This window comes from Carex rostrata, chromosome 35, assembly GCF_964058835.1.
Source record: "Carex rostrata chromosome 35, lpCarRost1.2, whole genome shotgun sequence".
NCBI classification, from domain to species: domain Eukaryota; kingdom Viridiplantae; phylum Streptophyta; class Magnoliopsida; order Poales; family Cyperaceae; genus Carex; species Carex rostrata.
In genome coordinates this window covers 4,579,949-4,603,667 of record NC_135952.1, presented here as the reverse complement: position 1 = coordinate 4,603,667, position 23,719 = coordinate 4,579,949, and the positions used below count along the sequence as shown (strand labels likewise).

Here is a 23,719-nt window from a genome sequence, read left to right as displayed (position 1 = left end):
CTATAGTAAGTGAACATAATAATATAAAAAAAAAGTCACCTATGTACACGAACATTCATAAAGAAATAGTTGCGGCGGAGCCGCAACAATAATGCACCTAGTGAACAATATTATTTTTTACATGACAGGTTCTGGTGCTTTATTTTTTTTTACTGTATGCTACAAGTCAAACTTGCACTTTCTAATTGGAGAGAAGTGAAAGTATTTTCGAAAGATCTGTCAAGGCGTCATCACAATTCTCATGCGAGATCGTTTAAAACGCATACGTGAGTAGTGTGATGACGCCTTTGTTTTTCATAGCATTTTCAACTTGGAAGTCCTTACCTTTCAAAATTCAAACAGTTCTTAAAGGGTAAATAATATAAGTTCTTATATTAGTCAAAAAGCCATCTCATAAAACTATCAGCTAAACAAAGAATCAAGCTATCCCACTACAACTGCAAAAGCCACATCAAAAAAATAATAATAATAAAAAAAAAAAAACACAATGCAAATATTTATACAAGTCGATGAATAGCAAAAAACCGGCACTTGTTAGCTTTTTCGGAGGCAGCTACTGATTTGTTCGAGCATCTTTAAAATAGACAAGGCATTCAATACGCCACCAACACAACTCAAAAACTTCTATTCCAAATTTCAACTCATTGTGTGCAGTAATGCTTCCTTGAGGCCCTGTCACAATGCCGAACACACAGCTCCTACAGGAAATTTGAATTTTGAAAAATCAACACATAGCGGATAAAATAAAAAAATAAATAAAAAATGGGAGAAAAAGTGAACCTGGGGTCCAAGAAGAACAGCAAAGTTTTCCTTCATTGACGTGTTTTATATCAAGACCTATCATCCATGACCCGACGCTGACATCATCATGCGCATAAGTCCGAAGAATTAACCTTTTTATAAGAACCCAAGAAAAATTATCAAATCACAAAAGTGAGGGTTTCTTTGTGCTTTCAATAAACCAGAGGGTATCATCGGAAACTTTCTACCTTTGGATTTCTATTCTTACCTATTTATAGAAATAAACTGTGCTACAGCTCGAGATATAACCACCATTTCACCAGATGCATGCCGAAAGTATCTATAAAGATATCCAAGTATATGAATATACAAATAAATAAAAGATACAAACTTGTTGAAGAAAACCAAATATATGAAGAACTGCTTACGTTTTTCCATCACCAAATTTCCACCAATCAGGCTCGTACCACTTGTGGCTCCTATTTATTTTTTTTAAATAAAATGTTTTTAGCACACTAATAATATAAAACACAAAAACCAAGTTTTGTTAAATAATAACTCACGATTCCGAGAAAACTTCGCCAGATTTCATACACCCCATATATACACGTGGCTTATCCCAATGTGTTGATAGCATTCCTCCTAATGCATCTATAGAATAAATAAATATTCATCTCTTTTTTCCATTATAATATTTTTTTCTGACACAAACATAGATTGAATCTACTTACCGACATTAACATAAACATCATCATTAATCCTAGCATAAAATTCAGCATCAAATGTATCTGCCGCAAGGCCAAAAAATCGTTTTGTCTTTTGAGGTTGCTCCTCAGATCCTTCCACATGGTTTTCCTAAAAGTAACCCCACAACACAAAAAAGAAGAAGAAAAAGAAAAAACAATCAGAAAGAGAAAGACAAAAAAAAAAAAAAAAAAAAGCAAGAACAAAATTTTGTTTAAGTATATTCCACAGATGGTCCTCTATTGGTCCCTAAGAATTTTCATTTGTTGGTATCACTTTAACTTAACCTGTTAAAATATATTTAAAAAAATGTGGGGTGGGGTTTTTGTCCCAAGGGCTTTGGACAAAGCCTCATCCAAAGCCAGGCCTAAGGTCCGATCCATGTAAAAGTTCATGTGAACGGTTTAGATTCATGGAACTGTTTAAAGCTATAAGTTTGAATTCCGTTTGCACAAATCTTGATGCAGATTGGATGGTTTAAGCCCTCCTTGGGATACAATGTGTCCAAAGCCCTTTGGACAAAACCCAATTCCAAACCAGTGGATGGAAAATTGGCAATCCTTGTCAAAACCAGTGGATTTTCGCATCCATATCTAAAGAGTGTTAATTAATAATAGAAGGGCCAATTCGGTAAATGTTGACAATTTTAGACACCAAAACAGGAACTCTGACACTTCACTGAAAAAAATAAGAACACAGTGATACTTATAAGGACCAATTGTGCAATTTACTCTTTTGTTCCATTTCACGGAACCAAAAATAGAGAAAAGAAAAGAGAACTCACTAGAATTAAGAAGTCATTGGTTTTCCTATTTTCATCATCAATTGCTCGGTCAAAATTATCCCCTTTATTTGCACTGACATTAGACTAGAAATCAGTCGTGAAAGTCATATGAGAAATTTTCACTATGAAGAAACTATACAGATAAAGAGAAGAAGAAATGTACCTTCTTCCAATCACAAACCGCACCAAAATGCCTTTCTCTTGTTCAAGTTTCTTTAGTGTAGCTCCTGCTCAAATAAAAGTGGGAAAAGTACATTTCAAAACAATAAATATCAAAATGACACTATCAAGCTTAATTAAATAGATTGCAATCAAATCAAATTTATTTATGCAAAATGCAAAATGCAATATGCAAAGACTGTAACTATCACAGCCAGTAACTGGATTCTTCAAGTTCCTCGTTTAAATAATGTACCGTTACGTATAACTTTTTATTTTATTTTTTCTTTTCTTGTTTGAGTGTGTGTGTGAGAGAGAAGAGAGAGAAGAGAGAGAGAGTACCAGAAGGAAGCCAGGATTTGCGAACAGCATCCCTATAATTTTTTCTTCCAAAGCCAGTCATTATTCCTATCACAGCCAGTAACCTTTTCCCATTGCGGGTCCCATTTGAATATGATGAGTATTTACTAATGTACCCGGCATGCTTTGCATGGGCCAGTTCCATCTCTAGTGCTTCCAATCTCTTATGTTGGTGCCTATGCAATATGCAAAGCAAGTTTTATTAATTTTAGTTTCACAATTTTCAAAGTTTAACATTTTAAAGAAATAACTGTGATTTTTAATTACCTGCATGCTACAACCTTTAGAGTGTCATCAACTGATATAGAAGTGTGCCCCTATAATTGCATCAAAAAACAATATGAATTGAAAAATATGCTGGTAAAATAGATATACCAGTAAATTAAATATACAGATTTGAATTATACAATAAAAGAGAAAAAAATTGTTGAATTGAATTGAATTGAATTGAATTGAATTGAATTGAATTGTAAGGAAGGAAGAATGACCTGTCCTGTTCTACGATCAAGTTCTTTTATCAAATACACCCTTGTTTGAGCATCCTGCCACAACCTAAAGAGAGATTTGAAAAATTAAAGAAAAATGAAGAAAGTGAAGAAGGAAGAAAGTGATCGCAAAGGTTGGTTTACCGGGCAGCGACATAGAAGGAGGACATGCAAGCGAACATGGCGAGGATGAGAGCTGTGACGCGAGATCCCAGTCCGGGCCCGACCTGTCGGTGAGCTGAACCTCGGATCTGCATCACTCTTCTTCTTTCCTCTTTCCTCTTTCCGCTTCTTCTTTTCCTCTCAGCAGTGACCAATTGAGGATTCTTCTGTAGAGAGAGAGAGAGAGAGAGAGAGAGAGAGTTGGTAGTACTTGGTACCAAAATCAATCAATGGAGATTGGAGACATTAATTCTCTATCAGATCTGACAGTGGTGCCCACGCTTTTAATTTGACCAAGGAAGGGATGGTCCCACTTGTCGGTGACTTATATTTTATTAAGATTGGTGAAAAGGAATCTTAATAAAATATCGAATCGAATGACCGTGCTTCTCCAGCCATTTTAGTTGGATTGGACCTGTTCAATTTTACAAGATTAATTGTACCCGGCCCACTGTGTCCACTGAATAGGTGTGTTGTGCACACATGTACTCATGTACTTCTCTAATGTTACATGTCATTTTCTGGCTCTCTCTCTCTAAAATCTAAATTGATATTTCTTTCTTCTTTACATTGTTTTACAGGACGTAATATATACAATTACAATGTTTTTATGACATATTGTTATTCTAGATTATATATATATAGCATTTGTTATAGTGTCTTAATTACATGGTTTATTATTGTTGTTTGCAGATTTTATACAATGGATTTTGACTTAAATTAAGATTTGGGAAGTGATAGTTTGATAACATATATTGGTGCAGTTGATCGAGTCATGAATATGATTTGAATATTATATGTGATAAAGGTAGATGGATTTGAAATTTCTAGATGGGGGAGTTGATCAATCCGGGACAACACTTGAGTTTCAAAGGAGTAAGAAAGTGAGTTTTGGTACAAGGATGAGAACAAGAACAACAATAACAATAGAGCTCCAACAGAGTGAGAGGGAGAGTCATGGATGAAGAAGGTTAGGTGATCATTAACAACTCTTGAGATCTAATGGAGTGAAATGGAGATTAATGGACAAAATAGTTGATCTAGAAAAACAATAGAGCAACCACGGAGTGAAATGAAGAGTTTAATCAACACTCAACACTCAAATAAAATTATACAATGTCATATTTATTTATTTATTTATTTATTTTTGTTCTAACAACAATATATATAGTTCAGAAATGATGAACAAACAAAATAAATTGAACTTCTTTAGCAAAATAATTTTCTTAATACTGACAATGATGATAATTGTTATAAAATATATTTATGTGGATGTTCATTCTATAACTTCCAATATTAATTCTCATTTCATTGCTCACTACCTCCACTACCTCCACTATCTCCACTACCATGGACATTTATTTTCTCTTTTATTATTGTAACATCTCTTTCTAGCCTATAAATAGAGGCTTTGTAAATAGAGAATGGACACAGATATTATACACAATAGTGGAGAATAAAATTATGTTATTGCTCTCTCTATCTCTCTTGTTATTTACTTTACTTTTGCTGCAACTTTATCTTAATTTTACAACACGTTATCAGCACGAATTGCTCGGAAGAAGTTGCAAAGTAATTATGTAAGTAATTTGTGTGATTAATTATTATATCTTTCATTAATTTAAATTTCATTTAATTTTTTGATTATATTTGTTTTAGTTTATAAGAATCATTCCTTGAAGTGAATGATGAAATAATAACCTAAAGTTATTATCACAACTAAAATTTTATCAAGAACCCGAAGTTCGTATTACTTGAATAAAATAATAACCTGAAGTTATTATTAGAATTATTTACAACCTGAAGTTCTATTATAAATTTTAGTATAAAATTAATATAATAACCAGCAGTTATTATGGGCCACTGGATGAATAATAACCTGAAGTTATTCTCAATTAAAAACCTGAAGTTTTATTAGAAATTTTCATATAAAATCAATATAATAACCAGAAGTTATTATAGGTCATCGGATGAAAATATAACCCGAAGTTATTTCAAATTAAATTATACAATTGTGCAGCCAAGCAATTTAATAACTAGAAGTTATTAAATAAAATATTTTATTATAACCTGAAGTTATATAATATTAACCTGAAGTTATTAATACATTTAAATTTATTTATTTATTCATACAATTTACATATTCTTTTATTTATATTTATTTATCTCCCTTTTCATAATATGAAGTTATGATATTAATAACCTGAAGTTATGACATTGATAACCTGAAGTTACGACATTGATAACCTGAAGTTACGACATTGATAACCTGAAGTTACGACATTGATAACCTGAAGTTATGACATTTATAATTCAAAATTATGGCATTCATAACCCGAAGTTATGGCATTCATAACACGAAATTATGGCATTAATAACCTGAAGTTAATGCGTATATATTTTGTAGTGACAAATCTCACAAAGTTTGAATTTATCTCCTTTTTTATTTATCATAACTTGAAGTTATGGTAGTAATAACCTGATGTTGAAAATACATATTAATGAGAAAGAAAAACGTCCTGAAGATGTTTGTTTCAGATGTGGGATGATAAATCATTGGTCGCGTACCTGTCGTACGACAAACATTTTGTAGAGCTATATCAAGCCACAATCAAGAAATAAGGGAAAAATGTGAAAACTAACTTTACTGAATATGACCCCAAAATGAATGCCATATGGATACACATCTTGATGTATCAGATTTCTTCCATAATGTCAATGAAGAAATATATATTATTACTTAGGGAGAAAATATAGTATAAAAATTTATATTTATGTTTAATAAAAGTTTAGTTTACTTTTTAATTTTTTTTATGAAAATGAATAAAAGTAATTTATTTTTGCATTTTAAAGGAAAATGGCTGACGCAATGATAAGTAATGAAGATCCATGTCTGGTAGACAGTGGAACAACTAATACCATATTGAAAAGTAAGAAATACTTTTCACAATTGTATCTTGGTGAGACTATATCTGGCACAAGTAATTTAATAGAAGGCTCCGGAAGAGCTTGTATTTTGTTACCTGAAGGAACAAAATTAATAATAGATGATGCATTATATTCAAGTAGATCCAGAATAAATCTACTAAGCTTTAAAGATATTCGAAAGAATGGTTATCATATTGAAACTATGAATGAGAAAAATTGCGAGTATCTTCATATCACATCTATTAAGAATGGCCAGAAGATCATAATTGAAAAGATGCAAGCAATGTCATCTGGATTATATAGTACTTATATAAGTAAAATAAAATCAAATATGGTTGCTAACCCGAAGTTAACCGTTACTAACCAGAAGTTAGTTGATCCAAAATTATTTACATTATGGCATGACAGATTGGGTCATCCAGGAAATATAATGATGAGGAGAATAATTGAAAGTGCAAATGGGCATCCCCTAAAGGACCTGAAGATCATATTATCAAAAGATATGACATGCGAAGCATGCTCTCTTGGAAAACTAATTATTAGGCCATCTTCAAATAAAGTTGGACCTGAAGCTCCTTCATTTTTAGAAAGAATTCAAGGAGATATATGTGGACCTATTACACCTCCATGTGGACCGTTTAGATATTTTATGGTGTTAATTGATGCATCAACACGCTGGTCACATGTGAGTTTGTTAGCAACAAGAAATGTTGCATTTGCTAGACTATTAGCACAAATTATTCAATTGAGAGCTAATTTTCCGGATTATCAAATCAGAAGAATCCGGCTTGATAATGCAGGTGAGTTCACTTCTCAAACTTTTAATGATTATTGCATGTCTATTGGAATTACGGTAGAACATCCAGTGGCCCATGTTCATACACAAAACGGTCTGGCAGAATCGTTGATTAAAAGATTATAATTAATTGCTAGACCATTACTCATGAGGTCTAGTTTACCGTCTTCCGCATGGGGACATGCCATATTACATGCCGCTGCACTAATTAGATTAAGACCAACTGCTTATCATAAATATTCCCCATTACAATTGGTCTCCAAAAGAGAACCAAATTTGTCCCATCTAAAGGTATTTGGTTGTGCAGTATATGTTCCAATTTCTCCTCCACAACGCACAAAAATGGGACCTCAAAGAAGGTTGAGAATTTATATTGGTTTTAACTCTTCTTCTATTATTAGATATTTAGAACCATTAACAGGAGATGTTTTTACAGCAAGATTTGCTGATTGTCATTTTAATGAATCAATATTTCCAAATTTAGGGGAAGAAAAACAAAAACTGGATAAACAAGTAACTTGGAATTCATCGTTATCTTTTCTTGATCCCCGAAGTGGTCAATGTGAACTCGAAGTTCAAAAGATCATGAATATGCAAAGAATTGCAAATGAATTGCCTGATGCATTCACAGATATGAATAGAGTTACTAAATCACATATTCCAGCTATAAACGCACCTGCTCGAATTGACATTACAAAAATATCTAATGAATCTAATGTGCGTAGAAAATGTGGAAGACCACTTGGTTCTAAGGATGTAAATCCACGTAAAAGGAAAGAGCAGAATAAAGTAGTTGGTCCAATGTCACACCCCAAATCCACGGGGGTCTGACAGCCTGCCGCGTGTATCTATCAGGCGTCACATATACACGCAAGGCAGTGGATCTTTTATATGAATTACCAATATCCTCATCTGCTGCGTCCGAGCAACAAACCTGAAAATAATCGGGAGGGTGGGGGTGAGAATAAATTCTCAGTGCGAAATTTGCCACAGTTTGAATTATTGGACTTGCAATCAAACTCTATATTCAAAAATGAAACCCAAACCAATAACAGTTCAAACAGATATATATTCGTAAACATAAATAACAGAATGCCAATGCACGACAACAGTTAAATCAACCTGTAACACAGTTTACGGAATTTCCAAGATGGTTTTCAACACACAACATATATTTTGGCTTAACTCGATTCCTAACTCAGTTCAATTGGGCTTGTAGCAATTACAGATGTTCTCTCGAGCTGAACCGTTATCAAACCCACATCTGTAGGGTTACAGACGCCTACAGATGGCCAACCGCTGGACCCTTTATCAGACACCCATCTGCAATTGCTGTTTGGCTTAACCATTTCCTAAGGTCCGGTTTACAAGTCACCAATACAGGTCAACTTGACACAAATGCAAACACACGGAATCAAAGTTACCTATACAGGTCAACTTTGCTAAATCTCAAGCAAATATATATATCAAAGCCACACATATAGGTCAGTCTCGCAAAATCATAACAGGTCAAACGCATAAGTCAGCAGCGTCACCCTATCCAGCCACCTAAACAGGTCAGTCTGGCAAATTCTAACAGGTCAAACGCATAAGTCAGCAGCATCACCCTATCCAGCCACCTAAACAGGTCGGCCTGGCAAATTCATAAACACAGGTCAACGGATAGGTCACCGTTACCTTATCCAGCCACCTAAACAGGTCGGCCTGGCGGATTCATTCACATCAAGAACAATTAATAGAACTAATCAAATAATAACCATACCAACATGCCAAGTAATCTTAACCAAACAATTCAAATCATTCTCAGTTATGCAAGAATCAATCTACAACATGAATTCCAAAATATGCAATAATTAATCATTCAACATGACAAACGAATAAACAGTTTAATTCCTGAAAATAAAGTATCAAACAAGTCCAAGAATCCCGCACCTGATTATGACGAGCGTACCGCTTAATTACGGATCGGGCGTCTCGAATTACCTCGCAAGGTCTTGTTCGACCGAATCTACACCTATATTATACGTTTACTTGGTTTAGTTCGGTTACATTATTGAAACCTAAACTTTTAAAAAGCCGTCAATTAACCCCTTAAATTATGCTCCTCAGTTTAAACTGCGTCCACAATTTTTCTTTTAATTTTCTGAATCCGAAATCCTATTTTATTCACATATGCATATCTTGCCATATTCACTCAACTATAGGTCCATTTACACAATTCAACCCAATGCATAATTACAACAATTCATTTCAAGGCCATGTCATGCCAATTAAAAGGCCCATTACTTAAGCAATTCAATTCAAGTCCAATTCCATCTTAATAGACATAGGCCCATTCATAAAATATGTACATGGCCGGCCATAATATCAATCAAGTTAACTCTTTCACTTTGGTCCCCCCCCCTACTTAATGTATTTACATAAACAAGAGTAATTAGCACAACAACCCTTATACTTAATTTATTCGAGCAATTCGATCGAGTCGGGAAAATCAACAACCCGTACTTCGATAATTAGTCAATTCAAGTGCTACGACATTAATCGATTCATCAAAACACAAATCAAGAATTTTAGAAATTAACCGAAAAAGAAAAGGTCGAAACAAGGGATCGGTTCCGAGGGTTTCGTCCCGCCTTGCGGCCACCTCACTCGAGCACTAGGAATCACCATAGCACCCCAAGATAGCACCAATCGAGCACCGAGACAGCACCGAGCCTAAACCCTAGTTCCTAGGGTTTCAAGGGAGGGAAGGAGAGGCAGAAACCGAGAGAGAGAGGGGGCGGCTGTGGCTCTCATGGGCGGAGAGGAGGAGAGGAGAGATCAGAGATGGGTCCGGTGGGGTTCGCCGGCGACGGGAGGGGGCGGAGGGGCGGAGCCCCTCTCCTTTTTTTCTCTTCTTTGGCGTAACAGAGAAGGGGCGGGTGGGGGGGTCTGTTGTGGGTGTCGCCAACAGAAAGGGAAATAGAGGAAAGAGAGTGGGGAGAGGTTTATTTGGGTTGCTTTGAGATTGGTGCTAGATTAGATCCAAGGGTTCACAATTATATGAATTTTCAATATAGTTCCATTTAATTGATTTATGGTATGTTTCTTTTATAAATTTGAATCGAAGTTTCATAATATTTTGCGATTAATTTCGTGTGAATATTTTGTACTTTTATTTCTCTATTCTAATATTCAAATCATTCGGTATTAATTGTACATCTTTATTTATATATATTTATTTAATTAAACTTCTATAATTCATTAATAAACAAGATTTATAAATTTCATAATTTATGTGTACAAATACTTCGTATTGTTATATTTTATTTTATGTTTAAACTCTAAATTTTAATATACATAATTTTATACTTCCTTTATATTTCGAAATTTTAGTTTCGTTTTAGTCGGTCAGAAAATTTTCTGAACGATCGTTAATTTAATTAAACTTTTTATTTAAGCAAATTGATCGGTTTATCCATTTAATCAAGTTTTAAAATTTCTGAATGTAACATCCAACCCCAGAAGAGGTTGATGGTAAAACTCCTGAAGAAGTCAATAAAATCCCAGAAGAGATTGATAGTAAAACTCCTGAAGAAGTATATAAAATCCCAGAAGAGATTAATGGTAGAACTCATGAAGAAGTTGATAAAACCCCAGAAGAGGTTGATGAAGTTCCAGAAAAAACTCAAGTACCAAATGATTATGAGATTTCTATAAATTATGTAATAAATGGTACTATATTAAATATAAATAAAACACATGTTGATGAAATCTTTGCATTCGCTATAGCAAGCGATGTTATAAACGAAGAAGATAATGTGCTAAAAACTCTAGAAGAGTGTAGACATAAAAATGATTGGCCTAAATGGAAAGATGCCATACAAGCATAATTAAGTTCATTAGACAAGCGGCAAGTATTTGGACCTGTAGTCCAAACGCCCAAAGATGTTAACCCTGTAGGTTACAAATGGGTATTTGTCATAAAAAGAAATGAGAAAAATGAGATTGTGAGATATAAAGCAAGGCTAGTGGCACAAGGCTTTACACAAATACCTGGAGTTGATTATGAAGAAATGTATTCACCTGTAGTGGATGCGATAACTCTCAGATTCCTAATAAGTCTCACAGTTGCAGAAAATCTAAAAATGAGACTTATGGATGTCGTAACAGCCTATTTATATGGTTCACTTGACAGTGATATATATATGAAAGTCCCAGAAGGATTGAAAATGCCTGAAGCATATAAGTCAAAACCTAGAGAGATGTACTCTATAAAATTAAGAAGATCTTTATACGGACTAAAACAATCTGGTCGAATGTGGTATAATCGACTGAGTGAGTACCTTCTAAAAGAAGGATATAAAAATAATGTAATTAGTCCGTGTGTTTTTATTAAAAGATCAAATATAGGTTTCACAATCATTGCAGTGTATGTTGATGATTTGAATATTATTGGATCTCCTGAAGAGATTGAGAATACTGCAAAATTAATGAAGAATGAATTTGAGATGAAAGACCTTGGTGTAACAAAATTTTGTCTCGGCCTGCAGATCGAACATCTAAATAATGAAATATTTATCCATCAATTAAATTATGTTGAAAAAATATTAAAGATATTCAATATGGATAAAGCTCATCCTTTGAGCACACCAATGGTCGTACGATCGCTAAATGCAGAAAATGATCATTTTCGCCCACAAGAAAATAATGAAAAAGTGTTTGGTCCTGAAGTACCATACTTAAGTGCAATGCATTATTATATCTTGCAAATAATACGAGACCCGATATCTCATTTGCAGTAAATGTGTTAGCAAGATATAGTTCCAAACCAACCAGAAGACATTGGAATGGAATTAAACAAGTATTTCGGTATCTCTGCGGAACTAGAGATATGGGGTTATACTATAAAAAAGATACAAAATCCAATTTAGTTGGATATGCAGATGCGGGGTATTTATCGGATCCACATAAAGCACGATCTCAATCGGGATATGTATTCACCTATTGTGGAGCTGCAATTTCATGGCGATCGACAAAACAAACTCTTACAGCTACATCTTCAAATCATGCCGAACTGATCGCCTTATATGAGGCGGGTCGAGAATGTGTTTGGTTACGGTCAATGATTCAAAATATTCAAGAAGAATGCGGACTTGAAAATATCAAGGTAAATCCTACTCCGCTATATGAAGATAATGCAGCATGCATTGCACAAATCAAAGAAGGATATATCAAAGGAGACCGAACTAAACATATTGCACCAAAGTTCTTTTCGACACATGACCTACAAAAGGAAGGCGTAATAGATGTTTGCCAAGTCCGATCAATCGAAAATCTGGCAGACCTATTCACAAAATCTTTACCGACAAAGATTTTTGTACAACTCACAAAGAAGATAGGTCTACATCGATTGAAGGATATTCGATGATATCAAAATGAGGGGAAGCATTATACGCACTGTACTCTTTTTCCCTTAACCAAGTTTTTATCCCAATGGGTTTTTCTTGGTAAGGTTTTTAATGAGGCAGTACATGGTCCTGAAGTATCATATTGATCCTGAAGTATCATGTTAATATCGATCCTGCAGTATCATATTAACAGCGTATAATGAAAGATGAACATCCAAGGGGAAGTGTTATAAAATATATTTATGTGGATGTTCATTCTATAACTTTCAATATTAATTCTCATTTCATTGCCCACTACCTCCACTACCTCCACTACTATGGACATTCATTTTCTCCTTTATTATTGTAACATCTCTTTCTAGCCTATAAATAGAGGCTTTGTAAATAGAGAATGGACACAGATATTATACACAATAGTGGAGAATAAAATTATGTTATTGCTCTCTCTATCTCTCTTGTTATTTACTTTACTTTTGCTGCAACTTTATCTTAATTTTACAACAATAATTTAATAATTTTTCTGAAATTAAAAATCTCAATTTTTTAGCTATCTATAGATTTACATGTACAAGAACATACGACCTTGATGATGAGTGCCATCTGACGCTCTTTTATTTCTTTCTTCTTATGCTTTAGCAAAACTACATCTATCAATTAATATATGTTGTCAATACATCAGAGAAATCACGTACTGCTGACTTTTTTGGATTTAGAATGAAGAATTTTTTTTTTTTTATAATTAGTTGATTTACTCTGATATCTAATATTAAAAATTATGATGAATATATCAATTATGGCTAACAATATAACATTAACTGTTTAATTTTCACACACATTTCTTTTAAAAAACTAAAAATATATATTGATATTCTATTATAATTATCATTATAATGTGGATATAATATAAATATTTATCTAGTATTTTAGCTGATAATAATGATAGGAGTAATTTATTACAAATTAAAAGTTCGAAAGACCGAAATTATAAATGAGTGTGGCTGTGTACTTGTTTTTGTAAAATATTTTTGGCAATTAAATAAAAGAAAGATATCAACTGAGAATATATAGGAACCGGAAAAGAAAAAAAAAATCATACAACGTCGGAATGTAGAGTAGTTAAATATTACAATTGATTAATGATTTCATTGAGTTGCGGTTTTCTTTTGTTATAAATTTACGCTAGCTTCTTAATTTGTTTTCTTTTCTTTTGTTGAGTGGACGTTATCAAAAGTAACGTCTAGTGTTCGTTATCATTTTAAAAAATCAAGGGGATATCATTTTTTCGCCAAAGTTATTGTCAATTTTGTAATAGATATTTCAGTTCACAAGAAATTCTTAACATGATACCAATTTGTCATTTTGACCGCTTAACCGTGTAGCAAATGAACTCGAAACATTCAAAATTTTGTATGCACATGCATCACTCGTGAAGCACATGGATTTCAACGGTTTAGATTCGGCATTTGAAGTGGATCCGATGAACTTTTGGAGTTGTGCTCACAAAACTATCTTGGTGAGCACATCACACCCTAGCTTTACTCTATATATATATATATAGAGGAGGGTTCAAATGCCTCCATGTTTTTGTGCCTCCATCATGCGTCCATCTCTCTTCATCATTTTCAAAGTTCAAACAGTAGATCCGAACCGCTCAACCTAACCTCCATACTAAAATATGTTTGGAGACCAAATTTTATATTTTTAGAAATTTTTTTACTATTTTTTTAGATAGGTACAAAATCAGTAAATCTGAACCGTCTAAAAACAGTATTTTTGTACCTATCTAAAAAAATAGTAAAATTTGGTCTCCAAACATATTTTAGTATGGAGGTTAGGTTGAGCGGTTCGGATCAACTGTTTGAACTTTGAAAATGATGGAAAGAGATGGAGGCACAAAAACATGGAGGCATTTGAACCCTCCTCATATATATATATAAATATATATATATATATATATATATATATATTTATATATATATATATATATATATATTTATATATATATATATATATATATATATATATATATAGGGTCTGTCTAAATTGCTGCTGGCAGCAGTTCTGCCCAGGTGCTGCCGGGGCTATTTTTAGCCGTGTGATGTCCAAACAATAAATCCAAACCGTTAGATGTTTAATCTATATTATAATCTACTTGGAGACCAAATTTTATATTTTTTGGAATTTTTTTACTATTTATTAAGCTGGTTTGAAAACCGCTGATTTCAATGCTGCAGAAAATTACTGAAATCAGCGGTTTTCAAACCAGCTTAATAAATAGTAAAAAAATTCCAAAAAATGTAAAATTTGGTCTCCAAGTAGATTATAATATAGATTAAACATCTAACGGTTTGGATTTATTGTTTGGACATCACACGGCTAAAAATAGCCCCGGCAGCACCTGGGCAGAACTGCTGCCAGCAGCAATTTAGCCACAGCCTATATATATATATATATATATATATATATATATATATATATATTATGACTAGAAATAGGGTGTTTCTAAACTCACTATGTTTCTTGTGAACTCAATTTTAAATTCTATCGGATTAACTTCAAATGATAAATTTGAACCGTTGAAATCTGTCTACCTTACGAGTAATGTGTTATGTGTCTATACATAAAAAATTTAAATTTTCAAATTAATTTTATATAGAGTAAAATGGTCAAAAAAATGTTAAAAAAAATAAATGCATTAAAATTAATTTATAAATCTTCTAATTTTGACCACTTGATTCTATACAAAAATAGACAGGTAGACAGTTAATATTGATTACTTGATTCATCACTCGTAAGATAGATGGATTTAAACAATTCAGATATATTGTTTGAAGTTAATCCAATAAATTTTAGATTTGAGTTATACAAAAAAATAGTGAATTTAAAAGAAGACTCTAGTTCTACTCACATATTATTGTATTGTTAATTTGTTATGTTACCAATAGAAAAAAAAAAGTTTTGAGGATTTTGGTGTTTTACCCAGTGGTGAGTGGCGAGTCCCACTTGGATTTCTTTAGAGAAAAGCGGAGTCCAAGCATAATATAAATAAATAAAAGTTAAAAAAGTATAGAAGGACGTAAATAATTATTAATTATAATATAATATACATAAAAGATGGAGTCCCGAAATTGAAAAGCACACCCACCAAGTGACCATCTTTATTCTATTCTTTACATTCTTTGCAGAGGGAGGGAGGGAGGGGCAATGCTATTGCTATTGCTATTGCTATTGCTAACTCTATTCTTTACAAATTATAATTAATCTCTTCTCTTCTCCTCCTCCTCCTCCTCCTCAGACCTCGATCCCTTCCTTCCAATTCATGATCTCAGTCTCTCTCCAAAAAGAATTATATATAGTTACATTAATTAGTAAGTAAGTATGTCAATTTTGTCTGAAGGATTTGTGAACAACTGGCTCTCAAAAAGGACCTCCATTTTTGGCCTGCGCCTTTGGGTCGTCATCGGGATTCTTGTTGGCGCCACCATTGTTCTGCTTCTCTTCCTTCTTTCTCTTTGTTTTACCTCTCGCCGACGCTCTCCTCGACTCGTGTCTCACTCTCCTACACGCACCTCCTCAGCAAAAGGAAAGTCTCTCAAGCTCCATCTAAGGGACCGGACTCCTCCAGTCTCAAAAGATATACGAGAGATTGTACATCACAATACCACTTACCAGTTGCCTCTGCCCCTTCCTCAGGTCCAGATCGTACATCCTCCTCCTCCTCCTCCTCCTCCTCCTCACTCAGGTTCAACAACTGGTACTGTCAGTACTGTGAGCGGTTCAACAACTGGAACTCCATCGAAGACGCCGGAGGTTTCACATCTTGGATGGGGTCATTGGTTAGTAATAATTAATTTATTTATTTATTTATTTTATTAGATTTGTTGAAATGAATGAATTAATGAATTAATTTAGGTACACGCTGAGAGAGTTAGAAGAGGCAACAAATGGATTAGATGAGGAGAATGTGATTGGAGAAGGAGGATATGGGATTGTTTATCGAGGAGTGTTGCCTGATAAAACGATTGTTGCTGTTAAGAATTTGCTGAATAATAGAGGTCAAGCAGAAAAGGAGTTTAAAGTGGAGGTGGAGACAATTGGTCGTGTTAGGCACAAAAATCTGGTTAGATTACTTGGATATTGCATAGAAGGGGCTTATAGGATCCTTGTTTATGAGTATGTAGACAATGGCAATTTAGATCAGTGGTTACATGGCGATGTTGGCCAAGTAAGCCCATTAACTTGGCAAATTAGGATGAATATTATCCTAGGAACTGCTAAAGGGTACGTCATTAATTACCTTTAATTTCAATTTCAATTTCAATTTCAATTCCTTCCTTGAGATCCACTCATTCATTCAGTGCATGGATAGCAAGGCATCTTAATTAATTAATTAACTTCTTCTTCTGCAAACAAGGTTCCTTAATTTAATTTGATTCTGTATAAAAAGAGTACGAATGACTCATGATCAGCTTCCTATGAATTCATTCTGGTATGTATATATGCATTAATTTTAAATATATATTTATATGATTTTGAAGGCTAGCATATCTCCATGAGGGGCTTGAACCGAAGGTTGTACATCGTGATGTGAAATCTAGCAATATACTTGTTGATCGACAATGGAACGCCAAAGTATCAGATTTTGGGCTTGCAAAATTATTGTGCTCTGAGAGAAGCTATGTCACAACACGTGTTATGGGTACATTTGGGTAAGTAAGTAATTAAAGATAAAGATAAAGATAAAATTAATAAAAAAATGAATGCATGATTGATTGCGTGTACGTAGGTATGTGGCTCCAGAGTATGCGAGCACTGGGATGCTTAATGAGAGAAGTGATGTGTACAGTTTTGGTGTTCTTATAATGGAAATTATTACTGGTAGATCTCCAGTAGATTATTCAAGACCACCAAGTGAGGTGAACTTGATAGAGTGGCTGAAGAAGATGGTGGCAGAAAGAAAGGCAGAAATGGTGGTGGATCCAAAAATAGGAGAAGGAGAGAAGCCATCTTCCAAGGCATTAAAGCGTGCACTTCTTGTGGCATTGCGATGCGTTGATCCCGATGCTCACAAAAGACCCAAAATGGGCCATGTCATCCACATGCTCGAAATGGAGGACCTCATTTTCAAAGACGTATGTGTATGTGTATGTTTATGTTTATGTTTATGTTTATGTTTATGCTTAATTACTTTATTCTTGTTTGTTAGGATTCCTACTTATTGACTATTAATTAATTTTAGGAACGACAAATGGGACGAGATGCATCTTCTCTCTCGTCAGATCGGTACAGCACCAAATTAGAAGAAGGGAGCTTCAGAAGCCGTGACAACCAAACGAGATGGAGGTAGACTAGACTAGACTAGATTAATGGGTTCCATCAGTTAATTATATTAATTAATTGTATCATCTTGTTTTATCATACTGATTAAATTATTTTACGTTATTTCTTTCTCAATTGGATTGGTTAGTCCTTGTGTAAAAATTATTGTGTGTTAAGTTGGATACAATTTATAATTAACTATAGTTGATAGGGAAAGAAGAAGAACAAGTTGTAGATCTGGCTTTGGTTTGGTTTATTTATATAGCAAATTAAAAAGCATATTAATCTGTGATGCATGATCCAAGTGCATGCTACAAGGCACAATTATTGTACCAGTCACGTGCCAGTGCCACGTGCCACGTGAAACAGGGTGTTAAGAGCGAAGAGGGCCGAGTTTCTTTATTCAAATGACAGCTTTTTAATTGCTATATTTATTTATTTATTTATTTTATTTAGCTCTCATTTAAGTATCTCATGCAGTGTTTAATTTTTATTTTTGCAAAATAATTCCCTTAGAATCAGATAACATATATAGTTTTGAAAAACCTGCAAGTGAAATTAATCCTAATAATTTATTTAGCAAGAAAATCAATTTAATTTGTTTATGAAAAAAGAAAAAAATAGAGCACAGCACAGCACAGCAGAGCACAGTAAATAGGTGTGAGTCGGGATCACATATTCACATGCATGATTTGCAAACATTTATTTGAATTGTTACTTTGACACCTAATTTCTGTGACACCGGACGCCATTTTAAATTTCAATAAATTCTCATTTCATGCTGCAACGGCTAGCTAGGTTGGGTATGGCCTATGGGACTATGGCCTTGTTTTCAAATTCAATATTAATTAATTTGTTTTTACTTTTTAGTGATAAATATATAAATATGATATAGAAGAGAATTGGCAATGGCAATGGCAGGTAGCGAGATAATATGAAATGAGAATTGAATCCGGACAAATCCACGTGTCTACTGACAATAGAAGGTTAAGATGCCAGCAACACTTGTCGTCTTCTTTAATAAATATCATAATGTAATTTATTATATATACAACTATAGATTAGAAGCTTTGCTAGGCTGCTCCAACACGCAGCAACTCCATATATTAATTAATAATAATATTAGGCTCCTAATGAAATTAATCACAAACTTTTTACTTGCCAACTAGATCGTAAAAGTGCAGCTAGTCCTTTACTTAATTAAACAAACTTTATATATATTTAAATTAAAAGTATAAGACTACATATATTATCTATAATTTAGTTAGCTTAATTGTCTAATTTTCGTGCAAATTAAAAATTCCACTGATTATTTATTGTGCAGTATAAATAAATAAATCTTTAATTTGTTTTATCTGCACTTGATCGGCGATGGAAGGTTAATTTTTAAAATTTACTGTATTGATATTGTAAATAATATGTTTACAATTAATTATTTTGAAGTTTTCAGCATCGTCAACCAAATGTGGTTGCCAATACTTTTTTTTTTTCCCATCAGATTATATGTAGGGACGGAAGAATTAAGCAAGTCTTACATTACATATGATTCTTTTAGCAGTGTCTCAATTTTAATAATGCAATCAGAAAAAGAAAAAGAAAAAAAATAAAACTGTCAAACATTACCTACCCTAATTAAAGAGTGTTTTCCGATACAAGAATATTCTTAAGTAACTAATACACAATTCAGCTAACTTAATTACGGTTTAAAACATAAGATAACTTCTTTCCTTTCCCTTTTCCTTTTGCTTGTAATAAAAAAATAACTCAAATTTATTCAGTATAAGATTTATCTGATCCGTTCAACATGGATCTCCATATGTACATAAATGTACGTATTTGCAAACTAATTTTTAGAATTTACTAGCACTAGAAGCAGTGTTCCTTCAACTCTTCATCTACCAGAAATATATGCATGATGTGTGTGTTAGTGTAGACAACAAATATTAATATTAATCAAGTTCAAAGAACTCTGCATCTGTAAGAGATAGAATGATCAAATACCAGTCTAGTCTAGTCTAGTTTAGTCTACCAGACAGAGAGTTTCAGCTGACTGATGGACCCCCACCCACTGCCACTAGGGATGGATGAACCAATAATCCCTAATCAGTTAATATATATATATGAACCAAGGATAGCTGGATAGGATAGTTTAATTAGCCTCTTTACATTACCACCACCCCTTACAAATATAATTACGGTAATGTGAGAGATGATAAAATAGAACAAAGTGAAACAATATTCATTCCAGAATTCAATTTCAAACCAAATTCAGAGCTGATGGAACAAAACCATATATTCCACCTTAGTTATCCACAAAAAAATTATAAAATCTGCAAAGTAAAGTACCAATTTGCATTGAAAAACCTTTGCTTACTTGCATAATAGATGATAGATAACATATCCACTAAACAACACAAAACCAACCCTGACTGAAGCTACATCATAATCATAATCAAGGGCCACCCATTCGTAGAAATTTAAAAATCAGTCAGAGACCAGAGGCAGGGCCTCTTAGTTGCTTGCAGCTGTGCTCTGGCATCAGATTTTCTGAAGCAGCTCTTTTTGTTTTTGGTCTCAACTATGGCACACAAAATTGATTCATAGTAATCAAAACAATGTAAAGGAAATTATAAAGCTATTTTATATCACCCACTTGAATGAGTACTGGTGCCATTTTTTTTTTTTTTTTTCTTCTCTTCTCTGGTACTGATCCAGTTTAGTTTAAGTAGAGAAGCATAATATTATTTTTTTTGGATGTTTCTTCTTGAATGGACAATAAGCAAAAAAAATAAAAATAACATTATTGATAGTAATAGATGAATTTTGGACAACTTACCTTCTCTTCTGACTTGTGGTAAAACTGTCTAAGAAGGATATTTTTACTTTCAGTTGTTATAACTGCAACATGGAAACAAAAAAGTTACATTAATGGAACCAATAAAACATAATAACAAGCCAAAGTAATATTAATATAATTATATGAGAATATCGATCATGCACTTGTAATAAGCTGAGAAAGTTAATTAAATGAAATTTGAAAAGAAGTAGCTACTAATTACATATAAGTGTCAGTAAGAGGACCTGACTCATAAGAAACTTGTCAGCAAACAAGAAGAAACAAAAAGAAGTTAAGAAGAAGTGATTAAAATGAAAAAAAAAATGACCTTGATTGGGAGGAGGAAGTGTCCTGTTGTGTGTTGGATGATATGTAACAGGTGTCAATTTCTGAAGAAGAAGAAGAAGAATTAGCTGTAAGTAAATAGAAAAGTGAAATAATAATAATAATAATAATAATAATAATTGGTAAAAGTAAGAAAGAAATTACAGAGGGTTGAGCGGTGGGTTCGAGCGGGCGGAGCTGAGTGAAATTGTGTGGATCGAAACAAGGCCAATCGCCAACAACACAACCCCCCATCTCTTCTTTCTCTTTCTCTTTCTCTTTCTCTTCTGTTCTCTTCTTCTTCGGAAATCGGAACTACTACTCTCTATCATAGTAACAAGGTTCGCGTTTTATTCGCGAATAAAACGTTTTTTAGATATTACCGAATCGATTCGCGAATAAAACAGTTGACCGAAATTTTACCGATTTATTCGCGCACAAAACGCGAATAAAACGTTTTTTACGAATTATTCGCGTTTTATTCAAAAATTCGTTGCTCTGTAATCCGTGCTGTTGAGTTTTGAGATGAGGCTGAGGCACCACGTGGATCATTTGAGGCAGATTTTTTGAAATTTGAAAGACATGTGGATCCCACCATGTGGCTAAGTACTTATACTCACTTTAGATTTCATGTGGCAACTACTTTATGTACCGTAATTTGTTTTTTTTTTTTTTTTTGCAATTCTTATAAATCAAGATCTCTGGTTCGGATTCAATGTACGATCCCGAATCATTCCCGAATTATACCCGAATTATACCCGAATCACGAATTTTTGACCTCGCCGAACCGAACCCGAATAATTCATTTGTTACTATGCTCTCTATCATCTAAAATGAAATGATACGAGGACCGACTCCGACTGGAAGGTTCCAACTCCATCCTCTGATCTCTGCATTAATGCACCGTTTCAGTTAAATCTCCCTACCGTCCGATCAAATACTGTCCCGCACTGCTCCCTTTAATATTCGTGCATATTTAAAGCTGCTGATGGTCCTGATCTTAACTCAAAATTTGAGCTAACTTGGAGTAGAGTATACGATACGAATTCATGATACACCAACCTTTATAATTTTTTATTTGTTAATTTATTTAGAAAGCCTTTATAATTTGTAGTCTCTGGTGTCTGGTCTTGTCGCTACTCGCTAGTCAGAGAGGAAATAGCGGGCCGGCCCCGCCCAAAGAGAAATCTAGAAGGAAACCCAAACCCAAATCCAAACCCAACCAAAAGAGAAGAGAAAGAAGCATAGCAATAGCAACAGCAATAGCAATAGCAATAGCAATAGCAATAGCAATAGCATACTTGGGAATGGTAATGGATCTCCTATATTTATTTTATTTGATTTTGCACTTTGAGCATCTTGTGCTAGTGCTGTTGTACGCCTGTACCAAATTTAATCACTTTCGATCACCATCATGTTCAGTTGAGTTCATGGAGGTAATTTAGGAGATTTTTGTTTGTTTGTTTGGACTTTGGACTTTGGAGTGGGAAGTGGGAACTAGTTCATTCAGTTCGGCTAGCTACACCTACAAGTACCTGTACTGTACTGGACTCATATTGGAATTGGAATTGGAATTGGATACAATTACAATACATATATGATATATCGAGCTCATGACAAGAACCCAACTTTACAAACCACATCTCAAAAGTCATCACCAAAAACCATTTTTATTTAATTTTTATATCTCAGGATCTTTTTTTCATCAAATTTCTTCCAATTATTGCCTATTCTGAAATTGACAGGGTGTATCCAAATTTTGACGAAAAAAAATTCCACACAAATAACTATTTTATTTGTCACCAATAGAATTAATTAAGAAGACGTTGACATTAATATTCGGTATAGATAGCTACGTCCATGGACAACCCCGCCCCTTCTCTCTCTCTCTCTCTCTCTCTCTCTCTCTTAAAGTTCACAGTGTTTCAATTTTAATGGAGTTAAAGGGATTCTGATTATAATTATTTTAATAGTTTTCATACTTTAAATTAAGTTCAAAATAACAGATAATAAGTTAGACATGTACAAAATCATTAAATATACATTATTATAAGTTTTAAATTGTCTGATGAGCGATAAATTAAGCTTCAATCATATTATATCATTTTAAAAATAAATATAATATAGATCATATTTCACATGTTTTAATTTAAAATTGTGACTTTTTTTTATTGTCAAGTGATCTAGAATATTTAAATGAAGTAATTTTCTATCTATTTAAAAAAATTAGTACATAATAATTTAAAAAATATAAAATTTGATTTCAAAGTATGGTTTCATATAAAAATCATAATTAACGATTCATAACGATTGTTTAAACTTTGCAAATAGTAGTATGAATTGCACGAGTTGATACTTAATATGCATATTACCATATCTTCATTCATAATATAATATAGTAGATATAAACAAAATTTATTAATTCGATCTAATACCTGTTATTTGATGAAAACCATTTTTTAACAAAGGATGTTACTGTAATTATACATCTTATTAGAATAAAGCCTAATTAAATAAAAATTTCATTTTCTTATTATTTTAACCATTAAAATAAAGATTGTAATATTTTATCAACTATCACATTTTAAATTATAAGATTTGTAAAATAAAAATGTGTAGTTATCAAGGTTATAAATAGCGATTATAGCGGCATAGCGGGAAGACAAAAAAAAAGCTATTGCGAATAGCGTA

General features: G+C 33.2%; 3 protein-coding genes across 3 annotated transcripts; 1 reads left to right on the top strand and 2 right to left on the bottom strand.

The window, feature by feature from the left end:
- Positions 1–374: 374 nt before the first annotated feature.
- LOC144549507 (Galactosyltransferase family protein) lies at positions 375–3,590 on the bottom strand. The gene is made up of 12 exons (XM_078298267.1): positions 3,418–3,590; positions 3,277–3,340; positions 3,056–3,105; positions 2,771–2,964; positions 2,433–2,496; positions 2,270–2,342; positions 1,473–1,596; positions 1,305–1,392; positions 1,170–1,220; positions 1,010–1,081; positions 781–893; positions 375–698 (listed from the first exon to the last, which is right to left on the bottom strand). The coding sequence occupies exons 1-12, from the start codon at positions 3,528–3,530 to the stop codon at positions 676–678; spliced, it is 1,029 nt and encodes a 342-aa protein (XP_078154393.1). The 5' UTR covers positions 3,531–3,590; the 3' UTR covers positions 375–675.
- Positions 3,591–15,847: 12,257 nt separating this feature from the next.
- LOC144549656 (Protein kinase superfamily protein) lies at positions 15,848–18,102 on the top strand. Its single transcript, XM_078298428.1, has 5 exons — positions 15,848–16,385; positions 16,462–16,830; positions 17,088–17,258; positions 17,336–17,681; positions 17,789–18,102. Exons 1-5 carry the CDS (start codon positions 15,928–15,930, stop codon positions 17,894–17,896), a joined length of 1,452 nt encoding a protein of 483 aa, XP_078154554.1. The 5' UTR covers positions 15,848–15,927; the 3' UTR covers positions 17,897–18,102.
- A 1,984-nt stretch (positions 18,103–20,086) lies between these two features.
- Positions 20,087–21,354, bottom strand: LOC144549522 (DET1 complexing ubiquitin ligase). Its single transcript, XM_078298287.1, has 4 exons — positions 21,194–21,354; positions 21,033–21,093; positions 20,705–20,766; positions 20,087–20,446 (listed from the first exon to the last, which is right to left on the bottom strand). Exons 1-4 carry the CDS (start codon positions 21,281–21,283, stop codon positions 20,357–20,359), a joined length of 303 nt encoding a protein of 100 aa, XP_078154413.1. The 5' UTR covers positions 21,284–21,354; the 3' UTR covers positions 20,087–20,356.
- Positions 21,355–23,719: the final 2,365 nt, after the last annotated feature.

Coding starts and splice junctions, on each gene's coding strand:
- LOC144549656 (XM_078298428.1), top strand. CDS start 15,928: ATGTCAATTTTGTCTGAAGGATTTGTGAACAACTGGCTCTCAAAAAGG. Junction 16,831..17,087: donor ATCCTAGGAACTGCTAAAGG/GTACGTCATTAA, acceptor ATGATTTTGAAG/GCTAGCATATCTCCATGAGG. Junction 17,682..17,788: donor AGGACCTCATTTTCAAAGAC/GTATGTGTATGT, acceptor AATTAATTTTAG/GAACGACAAATGGGACGAGA.
- LOC144549522 (XM_078298287.1), bottom strand. CDS start 21,283: ATGGGGGGTTGTGTTGTTGGCGATTGGCCTTGTTTCGATCCACACAAT. Junction 21,094..21,193: donor AACCCACCGCTCAACCCTCT/GTAATTTCTTTC, acceptor CTTCTTCTTCAG/AAATTGACACCTGTTACATA. Junction 20,767..21,032: donor ACTTCCTCCTCCCAATCAAG/GTCATTTTTTTT, acceptor TCCATGTTGCAG/TTATAACAACTGAAAGTAAA.
- LOC144549507 (XM_078298267.1), bottom strand. CDS start 3,530: ATGCAGATCCGAGGTTCAGCTCACCGACAGGTCGGGCCCGGACTGGGA. Junction 1,082..1,169: donor AAATTTGGTGATGGAAAAAC/GTAAGCAGTTCT, acceptor ATATCTTTATAG/ATACTTTCGGCATGCATCTG. Junction 894..1,009: donor CAGTTTATTTCTATAAATAG/GTAAGAATAGAA, acceptor TCTTATAAAAAG/GTTAATTCTTCGGACTTATG.